This window comes from Aphelocoma coerulescens, chromosome 1 (assembly GCF_041296385.1).
Source record: "Aphelocoma coerulescens isolate FSJ_1873_10779 chromosome 1, UR_Acoe_1.0, whole genome shotgun sequence".
Taxonomy (NCBI): domain Eukaryota; kingdom Metazoa; phylum Chordata; class Aves; order Passeriformes; family Corvidae; genus Aphelocoma; species Aphelocoma coerulescens.
The window spans coordinates 118805883-118821492 of NC_091013.1; the positions used below are offsets into that span (position 1 = coordinate 118805883).

The following is a 15610-nucleotide window of genomic DNA, read 5'->3' on the forward strand; positions in this document are numbered from 1 at the left end:
CTGGCTCTAAGGGACCATGGCCTAAAAATCCCTCCTTGTCCCCTCTTCTTCCCCCTTTCTCCAGAGGCAGCTCAGTTCAGTGCTGGCTGTTCAGAGCCCAAAGCCCCATTTTGCAGATGCTCTGCAGTAAAAACCTTTGACACCTCTAAAGCTTTATAAATCCCAGGGCACGTTAATCCCCCAGTCTGAGCCCATAATCCCAACCCAGGCCCCACAGTCAATGGGTTTTGCAGACTCTCCCCCACAGGCATTCTGCCTGCATCAGGACTACGCCAGAAATTCAGCATTAATCAAACAGCCTCATCCTGACAATATTTAGGGTGCACCACAAGATTAGGCTCTAACACTGGGGTTTCAGGGATGTGGGATTTCCCATCCTTCAAACCAGCATTGCCGAAATAGGGAACCTCTTTGACACAGAACAAGCAGGTTCATCCCAGCCTTTCCAGGAGCTGTGTAAGGGTGTGGAAATCAAAGAGAAGCAAGCTCCTGGCAGGTTAATCCCTGAGTTCCTGAGGCTGGAAAAACTCTCTGCTCCTTGCCAGTCCTCCACAGGACCCTGCCCTGTCTAAGAGAGGTCTTGCTCCTTCACGAAGGCCAAAATCACAAAGGCCATTCCCAGTCAGACCCAGTAACACCCCTGGCAAAGTCTGGTCTGATGGCACCACACACAGCAAATGCAATTCCTGCCTGGCTCAGCTGACACATGGATCCCAAACAGCTTCCCTGGATAAGCATCCACCTCACAGCCTCCCTGTCAAATGAAGGACTCAAAGGCCAATTTTAAAGGATGTTTAAGTGATGTGTAAAACCCTAAACACAGCCAGGTTTTGCTTTCATTTCCAAGCATCAAGGGGGAAAAAAAACCAGATTCATAGAATCAGAATAGTTTGGTTTGAAAAGGACCTTTAAAAGCCATCTGGTCCAGCCCCCTCTAGTGAGGGGGGCACCTTCAGGAACAATAAGGAAAAAATACATCGATATTTAATGGAATGACTGGATTTCCCTGCATTGAGCCCATGAAGCCAACATGATTGGACACATCCATTCATGGGGACTCAGCTCTGAATCACTGGTCACGGCCAACGTGCAGCATCCAATGCTCCAGCGCCCAACCTCCAATCAAACAACCTTGAAAGAGCCTCTTCCCCTCAAAAGCTCCCGTGCCCTCAGGCCTACGGTCTGGAACACTCACAAATGGAAAAACATATGGAAAAGGGCAAATTAACCCATCCTCTAATAGCAGATTTCAGCAAAGCAAGCAATTTCTGTGACCAGTGACCTCTGGCCATTTGGGAATTAGCACTGACAAAGTCCCAGCTCCAAAGCCTGTGGCTGAGATCATCTGTTCAGGTCATTTCACAGCTCTGGCCAAGCGGGAATTACAAGAGCATTTCACCAGAGAGTGAATTAATACACACAGCCCAGACACAGCTCTGCAATTCATTATGCTGATGGATCACAGCTCCTCATTTATCTTCGCACAAAAGGACCCCAAAAAGCCATCAGAAGCCTCAGTTGGAGGTCACATGATGCATTTAACCAAATGGACTGTCTTGAATCACACACATTTCACTTGAAGGGCATAAATCCTAACAGGGACTGCCCAATTCATGGGAAGGGGTTGGGATCTCGTTTATAGATTTGCAGCTACATGAGCAGCAGCAGATGAAGACAGGGAGAGGCTTTACTGGATATTTCCCCTCATCTCCCCTCCCACATGCTCACAGTTCAAACAACTGGCAATTAAGAAGAGGATTAGGAGATTTGTGATGTACAGAAAGACCATGCTTTGATAGCTCAGCCCAGCCAGTCAATCAGAGTGGCTTCTTCTTTTTACTGGATAGATAAAAAAATTATCATTGCCATTTCCTTTGGCAGGAAATCTCTTTCCCCTCTCTCACCCAGGATGATTTCCAAGGTGGGATATTTGCCGTGTACAAACATTAGGGGTTTGGAAGCAATAAAAAAATGGTTCCATGCACTGACTTCGTAATATCCTTGGTGGAATATGTGATGAACAAGCTATGGTCAGAACAGAAAATCCTTCTTCACCCCAGCTACAGAGATTATAATGATCTGAATCTCAGCAAGACCATTTTCTCCTCCTTCATGTGTCTTTCATTTAAAAAAGCACTAAAGATTTAAAAGATAAATGTGAGAGGGGATCTTGCTGTTAAAGCTGAGGGCCCACAACAGAAAAAAGGAATTTTGCAAACGTTCAAAATTTAAAAAGGAGATTGGACTGTATGGGTTGTGCACCTTCAGTCCCTCTCTTCCATTCTCAAAGGTCAGAGTAAAGCAAGAGATAATGACAATTCCAGAAAACTGCCTCAGAAAAACTAGAACTCAGGTGTCCAATTAAAATTCTCATTCTCATGTAAATTTTAAATGTGGAGTAGAAAGCTTGATGTGCATTTGTTTGAAGGAAAAAAGAGAGGAATCATTAAAATTCTGGCTGTTGAGGTGCAGCACAATTCAGACAACAAACATTCACAGGCATCAGCTGAAGATATCACAGAGGCAAGGCTGGGCCATGTCCCAAATTGGGGTGAAAGCCTTTCATTCTAGGGAGTTTGATGCTTTAACAAGAAAAGCAGATAAACACACTGTGGTCTACACTAGAAACTCCTCTTTGAAAACAGGACTTGCTTGCTGAGAATTAAAAAGTAGGAAAACAACTCATGCACATCCAGTTCCTTCCTTTCCGGGTAGCTCTGGATTTTTGCAAGACTTGAGAACCTCCCCGGTGTGCCACGGCCATTTTTATGCTCAGGAAAATGTGTGTGATGCTACAGCTGCTGGGTTTACAGAGACTGAGGCAGGATAAGGTCACATGTGAGGCAACACAAGAGGTGTTCTCATCACTGTGTCGCTGCCTTTGTGTCAAGTAAAAAGGCTCCTAAGCTGTGGTGTTTTCTTTGTTGTCCTTTACAGATCAGCATTTTAAAATAAGTAATAAAATCACAGAGTGGTTTGGGTTGGAAGGGACCTTAAAGCCCATCCAGGGCCACCCCCTGCCCACCTTTCACTATCCCAGGCTGCTCCAAGCCCCATCCAACCTGGCCTTGGACACTTTCACGGATGGGGCAGCCACGGCTTCTCTGTTTGGCACAGCCTGCAGCTCATTTTAGGCTTTCTTCTCTTACTTCTGCTGTTGTCTCCGTCTCTCTTTCACCAACGTGGAAGTTGAGGCCTCACACAGACTTTAAAGAGACCATCTCAGACTGGACATATTTTTAAGCCTGGATCAGCTACCTTTAAACACAACTAATTCCTTTCCAGCACTAGGAAAAAAAACAATGGAAATTCCAAATAGACTTGGAAAGCTGCCACTGCTATTTTTTGGTAGCGCAAGCAGAGGCAGATTTCACTGAAAAAATTCATGGCAACTTTCCTGTAAATTTTTAGCTAAGAACTGTAATGTTCTGCTGGCTCAAAGCAGTCACCCAGACCAAGCTGGCCAGGCTGAAAGCAGAGTGAAAACAGCACCAACATTCCTACTCTGCAAAAGGAAATTTGTTTTGGGCTGCACAAACTCAAGCAGTGACTTTCCAACTCCCAGGGAAGCTCCCAGCCAAGCTGCACCACCAACAATGGCTGCAATTCACAACCAGGAGCATTTCTGGCACGGGATCTGCCACACAGCCGTGTTCGCTCCTTCACAGCTGCTTTTCCAAGAGGAAAAGCACTCCAGAGCCAAGAAGATCCCTGGTTATAGACTTAAAAACAGAACAGAGGAGCCAAGCGATACCAGAGCAAAATTAAGCATTCAGAAGGCAACCAGAGGGTCTCCAGGGAGCGCTTCCAGATGAAATGAGATTTAAAGAAGAAAAAAAACCCCAAAATTTAACTTGTAAGCACGCTTAAAAAAACATCCCAGGCAACAGGGGAGTACGAGAGAAGAGTGATACAAACTCCTTGCCCAGAGGATGTAACAGGGGGGCTTTGACAACAATATTTTCACACTTCTCCTATCAACACATCACAAGACCTCATCTCCCAGCCCAGAACAAGAGGGGAGGTGCAAGTCGAGCCTCACTGCCTGGATTCCCTCTGCCAGAGCTCGTACAATCTATGTTTATCCAGGGGAGGGAAGAGTCACCTGCAACAGCTTTCCCATTTACTCCCAGCTTGCTCTCACCTTCTGTTGCCTTCCATCAAACCCCAGAAGGGTTTAGGTTGGAAAGGACCTTAAAGCCCATCCAGTCCCATCCCCTTCCACGGGCAGGGACATCTTCCACTATCCCAGGCTGCTCAGAGCTCTGTCCAGCCTGGCCTTGGACACTTGCAGGGATGGGGCAGCCACAGCTTCTCTGGGCACCCTGTTCCCTACCTACAAACTCATTTTCACATGCAAGAACAGAATCATGAAGGTTGGAAAAGGCCTCCAAGATCATCAAGTTGCCCCTTGGACCAAATACCACCATGCCCACTAAAGGCACACCACGAAGGCAGAGATGCTGCAGAAACACAGGACCTACAGATCCAGCCAAGGGTGCTGCAAGCACCAGCAGGACACAGAGCAAGGAGAGAAAAACCACATGGAAAGTGTTCCCCAGGACCACAGTATGGACAGATTTGGGCACATTCTATCCCTGGAGCTCCATGACCAACCTCACTGTGCCCATCTCTACATCAACCACGTGGGGAGGACATCTCAGACCTCCTGCAATGGGGTCAATGACTCTCATCAAACATCCAAGCCAGTAAGTAAGAAAAAACCCAAATATTTAATACTTTCAAGGAAGACCTACAACGCAGCAGCCCAGGGAAGAGGTGCCAGCCAGCTGCTGTCACCTGCTCACCTTGGTGGTGTCATCATGTGACCGCTGGTACCGTTTCCAGCGGCAGCCGTAGATCCCGGTCAGACAGGACAGACATAGCTGGGGCTCGTAGTACTGCAGGGGTTGGTGTTTAACCATGCTCCTTCCAGCCCCTCCGGAGCCAGCTACCACAAATCCATCAGCTCCTGGGAGTGCCCTGAGGCAAAGGAGAGAAAACAACAAAAAAAGGAAATTAAAATCCAGAGCGATATTTCAATACATTAACACACAATTTAATAATTAACTGTGTCCTCTGGCTACTGAGACGAGAGATGAGAATCAGATCTATTCCCAGCCCTGCCAACATCTCCCACTCGTAACTCAACAAGACCAAGAAGTTTAATTAGCTTGCAAGTTTGATTTCCTTGTGCAGCTTCTCCCACACCACCAAAAGCAAATGTGTTCGTAGGAGTTATCGGTAGGGAAAGCCACGTGCGGACAAGAGCAGGAGGACAATGATCTGCAGCCCAGGTGATTGGGTTTTTATGAATGACTGAAGTGTAAAGACCCAGAGCCCCTGCAAGAACAACCTGAAAATCGATTCAGAGACCTCCACAAAGCTGAAACCCAGCCAGGCTAAAGCAGTTCATCTGCAGCATCCTCTGGAGCCTGCAAAACAGTCCCAGACAAGGAATAAACACTTCCATGCCTCCTGCAGAAGGGGCATCACAGAATCATGGACTATCCTGAGCTGGAAGGGATCCAGCAAGGATCAAACTTCTGGCCCTGGACAGAACAGGACCACCCCAAGAATATCGAATATAGTGTGTGTATACACAAAATATACAAAACAGGTATTACCCTCTCCCTCTATACACCTCTCAAGCACTCACAGGGGTGCAGAGCTGGATGCTGTGCCTGACCCCACACCGCAGGTTTTCCACAGCTTCCTGAAGCGCAGGTGTGCACAGCAGGTCCTGCTGCTGTGTGGATCATCAGTGGGCTGGGAGTGGAGTTTGACAGCAGCTGAGCTTGCAAAGTGCTTGCTCACCTTTCCCGAGAGTGCAGAGTTAAGTGCAGGGTGTGTGGGCAGTAAATCCTCCCCTCTCCAGGGGAAACACTTCCTTACATGTGGGATTCCCAGCGCTCAGGTCTTGGGAAAAGCTGCGAGAGCTGAGTAGCAACATCCTCGCTGGCATCAGCAAAGCGTGGCTGGGCTTAGGGAGATAAGCCAGCCACCTAAAAGCTTTTCCTTGACACATGCCATGGGAGGAAGCCTCCAAAAGCAGGGCTGACCGTATTTTTCAATCCAGCTGATGCACAAGGGGATGCTGCAGGCAGTGCAGACACGGTGGTGGAGTCTAGAAATGTCAGCAAGGACACGGACAGCTCAACCCTCCCAGCTCCTGCCCGTGTCTATGCCCATTCACGCTCTGTGCTGACAGCCCAGGACAGCCTTGCCCTGACTCTAATCAGCACTCAGCAGCCCGGAGGCAGGAGGCTGTGGTGGCTCCAAGCCCAGCAGTGTCACCACGCTGTCCCCAGAGCCCGCAGCCCTGTGCCTTCCTGTCCCCTGGACACAGGGGCAGCTTTGTGCTTCCAGCAGAGCTCTCTGTGCTGCTCGAGGCGCTGACCCTGGCAGGGGACACGAGGTGGGCACGACTCCCGCATCCGTGTGTGGCCAGCCCAGCTCCCCACGTGGCTCTGCCCATCCCCTCGGGGTGACAAGCAGGACAGAGGCACAGGCACAGCCAGCCTGACACGAGAGCTGTTTGCTGACCACGGCCCCCCCAGCTCTGCTGTGCCACCTCCGTGGCCTCGTGTCGAGGTCACCTCCCTGCCCGCATTTCACCTCTCCTCTTGCTATTTATAAAGCTCAGCATTAGTCACTGCTCAAGTTGCCTCCTATCTTCAGCTTCAAGACCATCCCCAGGAAATGAGTCCCCCCTCTGCCTTCCCACCACGGGCAGAAAAACCATCACAATGGGACAGAAACACTGAGGATGCGCAAAACTGGATGCTACTTAAAGGTCTTGGGCAAAACCATCCTCTCTGCCCTGAAGATTCCAAGCATGGAGGGATATACAAGATGCTGGGGCATCTGTGCAAGATGAAAAAATCATTCACAGCCTATTAACAACTCCCCAGCAAGACCCCTTATTCCCACCCTGAAAACCTAGAAGCCAACAGTTGTTTCAAGTAATCCTGCACGAATTAACTTCCAAAGGATAGCATCTCTCCTGATTTCCACCTCTTCCTGCTTTAGTCATGCAAGGCAAGAGGGCAGACAGGTCACCTCCACCTACAAAAGCTTCCACTGGGTATTTTATTTGATCACTTGCAAGAATTGTGTCGATTTGATGTTAGGGAGAAATCCTTCCCTGTGAGGGTGGGGAGGCCCTGGCACAGGGTGCCCAGAGAAGCTGTGGCTGCCCCTGGATCCCTGGCAGTGTCCAAGGGAAAAAACAACTGAAAAGGCTCTGTGAGGCACCAAGTGAAGCTCCCACCCTGGTTCCTCTCAGTGCAAAGGCAGGCACTGTGGGAGCCCAAAATTCCAGGCTGCTCTCCACAGAAACTCAGGAAAAGCACAATGACAAAAAAATCTAAGATGAGTTTTAAATAATCCCTTCCTAAATACAGTGTAATTGCATAAGGCACAACCAACAAGTCTAAAACCATTCCCTCTTCTCCATGAGCATCACAAACAGATCCATAAAAGTCCGAAACAGATGGGAAGGGACAAAATGCAGCACCCACCCTCCCTTCCACACACACAGACACCTGAGCAGGAACAGGAGCTGCAGGGACAGAAACCACACTGATACCATCTGCTCAGAGAACCTCGCTTGGCCAAGAGCATGGACTCAATACTTACTGCTCCTGCTTCCAGAAATGGATTTAGAAAGCCTGCAGCACCTCACAATCACTGTTCCCATGACATCTCCAGCTGTCGAGGTGGAGAAAGCAGCCTATGAATGATTCAGCCCACTGCTGGTTAGCATTACATACAGAAATGAAAACAGGAAGCAAGACAACAGGCATTAATTATTCAAATTCAGCAACGTGCACCAGGAGGGAGGGAGAAAAAAAAGAAATAGAAAACACAAACCCACACATTCTCAACCTTGACTTTAAAAATGCATCATCTGCCAATGGCTATGAGCTTCTCAGAGCTGAATAACCAGCTCGCTTGTCCAAAAAGGGGCAGCAGGGTAGATTCCATCTGCAAATACAATGGGAGCATTTTCCAAAGGCTCCAGGATGCCTAATTAGCACACACTGCACTTCTGAGATACTGAAGTGGAGGTATCTGTTACACATTATTCCTTTCCAAACAGCTTTGGAGAAAAAGAAAGAAGGGAGAACTGGGGTTGCAAATTTAAAAATGAAGCTCTCTGGGGAGATCTGGCCTAAAAATTTTTGATTTTTGTCTGTCTGAGTTAACTCCTCCATCCCTGTAGTCTCAGAGAAATATTCAGAAACCTGGAGAGGGAAGGCAGCAATCAAGACCAATCACTAAAGTATCTCAGTGCCCTCATTTTAGTGAAGGAAAGAGCAACAGCACAAGTCCTGAAGTGCACTGAGTAAATAGTGGGGCTGAAACCTCAGAGGAGCAGGTTTAACAGCCTTTCCCAAGGCTTGCTACAGTCCAAGCCCTCCCCTTTGATCCCCCTTCGAGGAGACTGAGGGGAGACCTCACTGCAGGTACAACTTCCCCATGAGGGGAAGAGGAAGGATAGGCACTGATCTCTGCTCTCTGGGACAGGACCCAGGGAACATCTGGAGCTGTGCCAGGGGAGGTTTAGGTTGGGTATCAGGGAAAGGTTCTTCCCGCAGAGGGTGCTGGGCACTGCCCAGGCTCCCCAGGGAATGGGCACGGCCCCGAGGCTGCCAGAGCTCCAGGAGCGTTTGGACAGCACTGCCAGGGATGCCCAGGGTGGGGTTGTTGGGGTGTCTGGGCAGGGCCAGGGGCTGGACTGGATGATCCCTGTGGGGCCCTTCCTGCCCACGATATTCTGTAGTTTTTAACAGCCCAGGGACAAGCAGCTTTAGTGCATTTCCAGCCACAGCATGGACAGCTCTGAACACCCACCATGGTTTGCTCAGGATGCCTTGGGTCAGCACGTCCAAGAGAAAACCCAAAACACAGCCAGGGATGCTTTGATGGAGGCTTATGAATAATGAAATCACAGAGTCATTAAGGCTGGAGAAGCCCTCTAAGATAATGGAGTCCAACCATTAACTCAGCACTGCCAGGTCCACCTGGAATAAACTAACCCATGGAATCCTGAAGCCTCAGGAGACGTTGGAGCAAAGCCAAGCACTTGGAAAGAGGCAGACACACGTTTTTCCCCAATAACTCCAGCCCTCCAGATGTGGAAGACACCTGTGGTCTCCTACAACATCTCCATCTGCCAAGGCACGTCTGGGAACATCCACCCAATGGAAAAACTTGGCCTTCCACAAGGAGGCTCCCGTGGTTTCAGAGAGGCAGAATTGTGGGGAGAACCATGTGCCTCCCCCAGATCTGGAGAGGCAGTGGGACACTCAAAACCAAAGCAAGCCCTGAGCACACAGGCTCCCACCTCCCAAAATGCACGCCCAAGGAAACACACCCCACTTGCACTGTACATAAAGATAAAAAATAGAGACTCGTGGGATGTTTGAGATAAATTTTTTAAGTTCACTCATTTCAAAAAGAGCTTTGACAGATTCTACTGATTTCCATATTAAAAGAAATGTTTTTCCTCTTGCTGGTGACTCCTGGGATCACTGTTTATCAAGAATCTCTGTAAATTCAACATTTCCATCTCTACTAAAATTTATATCAATCTAATTATGCTTAAAGCCTTGTTAAGCAAATAATTTCCTATGCCAATTAGGTGAGAACATCCTTGATAATCAATTAACCCTATTGATATGCTTGTAAGCCTGCTTGTCAGTCGTTTCCCTAATTATACTGGAAAATCCCGATTTTCCTTAAACACTTTCTAAACAAATTAGGCTATTCCAGAGCAAACTCTCAGCTCTGTGCACAAAAAAAAAAAAAAAAAAAAAAAGACAATTAGAAGAGAAATCTTTATTGCCCAGCCAGGGCTGAAATGACGTACATTATCTAAATTCTTGTGATTTTCATGGACTCTCCACTGGTTTTCATATACATCTTTTTATTAACATACTGAACTCCTCCAAGCCAAAGTAATGCAATTTCATTTTCCCTGACTTGGAAAATGGAAATGGAAGAGGGTCAATATCCCCATCTGTTTAATAACAAGCTGTTACTGAGGGCTGTTTGCTCTGGCCACTCCCACGGGAGGAAATCGAGATGCACACACACACTGAGCAGCATTTTCCATGTTTTGCTGGCACAAACCCAAAGCAGCTCAACTTGCAAGATCCCAGATTTCATTTCAAGGTGGGAATGGGACACCCCAAAGCCATAAAACAGCCTCAGGTGATTCATTCTGAGGGTGGAGGATGCCCAGGCAACGACCCCCTTGGTGACCCACCAGGGTTATTCTTCCCAACGCACTATTATTCCCCACTCTGGAAATTAGGGTGGCTCAGAGGTCTCCCACCCACTTTTTCCAGGCTGTAAACATTCATTTTTACACTGATAATCCTGCACAAATAAAAGCAGCAGATAAATCAAATCTCCAGTCAGCTTCCATATTTTTTTTTCCCCCGGCAAACAAACAGAAAAGATAAACTGCAGCAAAGCATCCCTTGCCATGTGCATATGGATATATGGAATCCTTTGGATGAGAACTCAGGCAGCAAAGCACAACATCCTTGTCCTAAAAGCCGAGTGCTGCTGCCTCAGTGACAGAAAATAAAGGGGGGGGGGGGGGGGGGGAGGGGAGCAAATTAAAAAACTGAAAGCAAGGTCTACAGGCCACGTGCTGGTCTAGCAGAGCACTCAGAAGGGGAACATCACCGTCTCCCTGAGATCCCAAAAATCCATGGCACATCCCAGCCCAGGGAGACAGCCTGCAGAGCCACTTTGATTCCCCAGAGTGGCAAGGGATGACCCAAATAGACACATCCCAACTGGGATGTGGCTGACGTGGAGCCCTGATGGGTCTGACCTGTTGTTTATTGTTCTTAAATGTTTTCTGCAAAAAAAATTACAGCTTTGAAACTAGGGCAGCGTGTAGTTTGGGGTTTGTACACTTCCAGTTAATGAAAATTCAGACTTCAAAAGATAAATACTTCAAAGGGATTACAAAAGAAAACCTTAGACTTTAATCTCCCTAAATAAATAAGCACAGGACGGACTAACGCCCTCTGCAACAGAGCTTCTTAATGTTTTCCACGAACTGAGGCAGGAATGGGTGCCTGGAATTTTGAAAGGGTGGAAGAGGAACAGGGCACCGGAAAACCCTGTATAAACTTCTGGCAGAGCAATAATTAAACACAATCTCTGCTTTCTGCACAAACCTTGCAGGTCAAGGTGTTGGCACAGCTCTGAAAACCCAAAATCTGCTGCAGATCCGAAAATAGGAGGTGAATCCACAAGCAGGTTCTGAAGTGACTCCAAGCAGCCGACAAAGCACAGGTGGGACACGAGGAAAAACGTGGGACACTTCAGCTCCCCTCTGCCAAAGACTTTCTGACAACCTGAGTATAAAAAGAGCTTCATCTTCTGGGGGCTGGTGGAGAGATGGGCAACAACTCATCAATTTCTCATACCTTTAAGTCTAATGAGGCTCTTGGCTTCTAGAAGCAGCAAGGAGAAATGTTAACCAGCCCAAAGTGCGTGAAATCGTGGTTTTGGCAGAGAAAGTCAAACCTTTCCACCTCTCCAAGGGTATGTCTGGTGGGGTCTCTTTGGGACAGCATTCCAGAAACATTCAGAGCAACACAAGAACCCAGCAGTTCAACAGCAAAAAATCTAAAATAGCAGCTAAGGTGAGGTGAGACACCACCAGGAGCCAGACAGCGCTGTTGATCTTGGCAGAAGACAGGGAAGTGCAGGGAATCTGAGCCACAAACCCAAAGATAAATGCAGGAAAGCACCAAACAGGTCTGGGAGAGGGAAGGGAAGGGAAGGGAAGGGAAGGGAAGGGAAGGGAAGGGAAGGGAAGGGAAGGGAAGGGAAGGGAAGGGAAGGGAAGGGAAGGGAAGGGAAGGGAAGGGAAGGGAAGGGAAGGGAAGGGAAGGGAAGGGAAGGGAAGGGAAGGGAAGGGAAGGGAAGGGAAGGGAAGGGAAGGGAAGGGAAGGGAAGGGAAGGGAAGGGAAGGGAAGGGAAGGGAAGGGAAGGGAAGGGAAGGGAAGGGAAGGGAAGGGAAGGGAAGGGAAGGACCTCGAGTAAGAGACCCCATGTTCAACCTCTGCTGTCTGAAGATCCTCTGACAGAGAATGTCCTGTGATGTTGGGGTATGGTCTGGGTGATGACACCACATCAGCAGGGCTCAACAGAGACAGCCCGGGTGAGGACAAGCCAGGAAAAGCCAACAGTGGAAGAATGAGAAGATAACCCAGGAAAGCACAGCTGGATGCTAAAGAAAACCCATGTACCAACAAGGAATTTTAAAATATTCAAAGAATTAAAAAGATTACACAGTATTTTTCCTCTCCACAGACTCCAGCAGCTTTGCCATCCTCACCAAGCTGCAAAGCAGAAGTTTGCACCAAACCTTACCCACTACCACCATGTTTTTGCTGAGGAATTAAGTGGAAACAGAGCTGGGTTTGAGCATGCACACCCTGACAAGCAGCTTCCTCTTCAGACAACCATTCCTCCCTCTCCTGGTTTTCCCTTTCCAGACACAGCCCTGAAGAGTTCACCACGGATTGTGTCAGCTGACCCTGCAAGGGGCAGGTTCCACCTTCCCTGCAAGGGGCAGGTTCCACCTTCCCTGCAAGGTGCCAGCAGCTGGAGCAGAGGCCTGTCCCACACAGGGCTGCAGAGCTTCCCTCAGACACATTCCCTGCTGAAAGCCTGGCTCCTGCCAGCAGGAAAAGAAAACTGCACGAACAAGCCCCGAACGCTCACCGGAGAGGGAGCCAAGCGCCTCCACACCCACCACACGCACTGCAGTGGAAACAGTGAGGGAGGGGGAAGCAAGGAGAGCAAAACCAGCAAGAGTCACTTTCCAATCCATACCCTGCACATCTGCTGTGCAACTGCTACCCAGAGAATTAGGCATGAATGTCTCTGGCTTAATGAGAGGTGGAAAGTCCTAGTTAAATGGATTACAGGCTCTTTATTTCCTATGATTGATTCCTTCCATGTGGCTGTAAGAGACATCATTCACGAAAAAAAATGTTCTTAAGCAGCAGAGGAGCTAAATAGATAGAGAAGAAAAAACCTGCTTTGCCTTCCTGAGTAACCTGGGATAGTGGAAGGTGTCCCTGCCCATGGCAGGGGGTGGAACTGGATGAGCTTTAAGGTCCATGAGGTAACTGATTAAGCCAAGGAGAGGTTCAAGAAGCAAAGTCAGCCCTTCATCACCCCCACTTCAGCTTTGTGATCGCTTGAAAAACATGGAAGCAAAAACAATATTGGAAAAATGAGATGTATGCATCCCCCATCCCCTCCTTACCCCTGGGGCACAGAAGATATTTGATTTCTGCCAAGGGAAGGGCTAACATCCATTTGATCCCTCTTCTGTTCCAATGAAGCAGAAGTTTGTCTCATGTTCCTAAAGCCTCCTTCCAGTTATTACTGATTTTTTTCCAGTTCTGCACCAATCAGTCTCTGCTCAATACAAGGAGACAGACAGGAGAGTTTCCCTGTCATGAGGGAAAGGAAAATTGCATCCAAAGAAACAAACAGGTAACGAGAGAGAGGTCACAACCCCCCATTCCAGAGTCACTCAGCTCCAGGTAAATTCCTGACCATGATTCCTGTATCCTGTCAAAAGCTGGTGTTGATCTTTAGGAAGATGTGAATAAGGGCAAAGGGATTTCACTCTGTGTGCTGCAGCATAAATCCTTCAGGAGAAAGGAATTTTCTCAATTGACCTGGCAAGCAGTTGCATTAGTCTTAAACGCTCCTTGCTTTCCAAAAAACATCTCCAAATGCTGGCTAAGGTCACCCTGACACATCAAGTGATGGGAGAGAGGGTGAAGTCAGGAAGGGAACCGCCCCTCCATCCACAGGGTCACTCCCAGAGTTTGCAGAGGAGGCTCACAGGCATTTCCAGCTGCTGCCTGGAGAGTCCTGCTCTAAAAAAAACACAAAAACAAGGCTCCATCTGCCAGTTACATCAGCTCCTATCTTGTTTTCCTTATGGAAAGGCCCAGTCATGAGGGATTCATAAACTCATTTACTGATGCAAACCCAAGGCCTATTAGTCCAAGTGCTTTCAATCATTTTTTGAGAACTTTTAATAGGATGAGCATTGATTCTCTGAGCATTAACCCACTGTGTCCCAGGGCCCTTTCCAGCACCAGTGACACTCTTCCAGATGGTCACCACTGGCACATTATCAGCAAAATGATGTTTTCAATATAATCAGTGTTAGAATGAAACAGGGACACCTGCAGACATCTGTCTTCAAAGTGAGATGGTCACCTTCCCTCAGAGGCTGCCCAGAGAAGCTGTGGCTGCCTCATCCTTGGAATTGTTCAAGGTTGGACAGGGTTTGGAGCAGCCTGGGATAGTGGAAGATGTCCATGGCAGGGAGTGGAACTGGATGAGCTTGAAGGTCCCCTCCAACCCAAACCATTCCGGGATTGATATCAAAGGCATCCAAAACAAACCTTTGCGGGGTCAGGATGAGCCTGGGGGCTGGGGATGCTGGCACAAAGCTCTCTCCATCTGGGACTCCTGAAACACTAATCCTAGTGAGGTCATTATTTATGACCCTCAGCCCCGTGCTCCAGAGAACACAACCCCGAGGCAAGACCCCCAAGGGTCCATTAATACACGGCAGTTTGGTGGGAACTGCTTCCAGCCCAGAGCAGTTCATCCAAACATCTGGAGAAGCTAAATCCCACAGGAGCCCAGGATGCAACAGCATTTCTCTCTCCTCTACACCACTCTAAGCTTTCTAGGAAAAGGCCTAGGAAAAAGGACAAGTTGGAAGTTCATTTTTTTTAAAGTAGCTCTGTGACGCTGGAGGAACAAAAAGAAAATACAAATACCCAAGAGATCTGGAACAGGGCAGGTGCTCAGCAGCACACACTCAACACCAGCTCTGCAAACATCCCCAGGTCAGTGAGGCTGACCACAGGGAAGACATCCATTCACCACAGTGACCTGCCCTGTCCATCCCAGAAACACATCCATGGCACCAAAACACCAGGACACTGCTCAAGGCACACCTTTGAGCACCACACAAGCAAAAAATTCAATGAAAAGGCTTCCTGCACATCTTCTGATGAGCCAGCCCTCGGAAAGCATGAGAAAAGTGCAATTTTCAAGGTGACATGCATTCTGAAGACAGAACCCCCTGCCCATATGGGTCAGGCATCTCCCACCTGGAATACAGACCAAACAGTAGCCACATCCCAGGGAAGCAGAGCAGGGCTTTCCAGAGAACAGAACTCCCACAGAAAAGCTGTTATTACTATTATTATTATTATTATTATTATTATTATTATTATTATTATTATTATTATTATCATATCCATTTATTTAAGAGGTTCCCAGGAAAATTAGCCCGTGGAACTTGAAAGGGCAAGCCAGCTCCACACAAACACAGCACTTTCAGGATTAAACAGCTTTTATCCCACTTCCAGAAAGCCACTCCAGATTTCCATCTTAAATCCAGTCAGATTAAGAGCCTGCCTTGAGAGCAACTACTGTCTGGGTAGGAGACAAGCAGCCTTCCTTCCATGAGCCAAAATATCTCTATTTCCAGCTTATTTTCCTACCAAAACACAGTGTGATT

The 15610-nt window shown here is 48.0% G+C and overlaps 1 protein-coding gene across 8 annotated transcripts in view; it reads right to left on the reverse strand.

Moving 5' to 3' along the window:
- GDPD5 (glycerophosphodiester phosphodiesterase domain containing 5) overlaps window positions 1–15610 on the reverse strand; it is a 107104-nt gene that overhangs the window by 57044 nt on the left and 34450 nt on the right. For 4 of the 8 annotated variants that reach the window (XM_069026452.1, XM_069026430.1, XM_069026459.1 and 1 more), the window contains exon 2: window positions 4809–4983. In XM_069026452.1, the coding sequence (XP_068882553.1) occupies window positions 4809–4925 (117 nt within the window). In that variant the 5' untranslated portion in view covers window positions 4926–4983. Of the gene's footprint in view, window positions 1–4808; window positions 4984–5356; window positions 5436–7641; window positions 7661–15610 lie in introns of those variants that run through there. The other 4 variants (XM_069026473.1, XM_069026466.1, XM_069026482.1 and 1 more) reach the window with 3 other exon arrangements.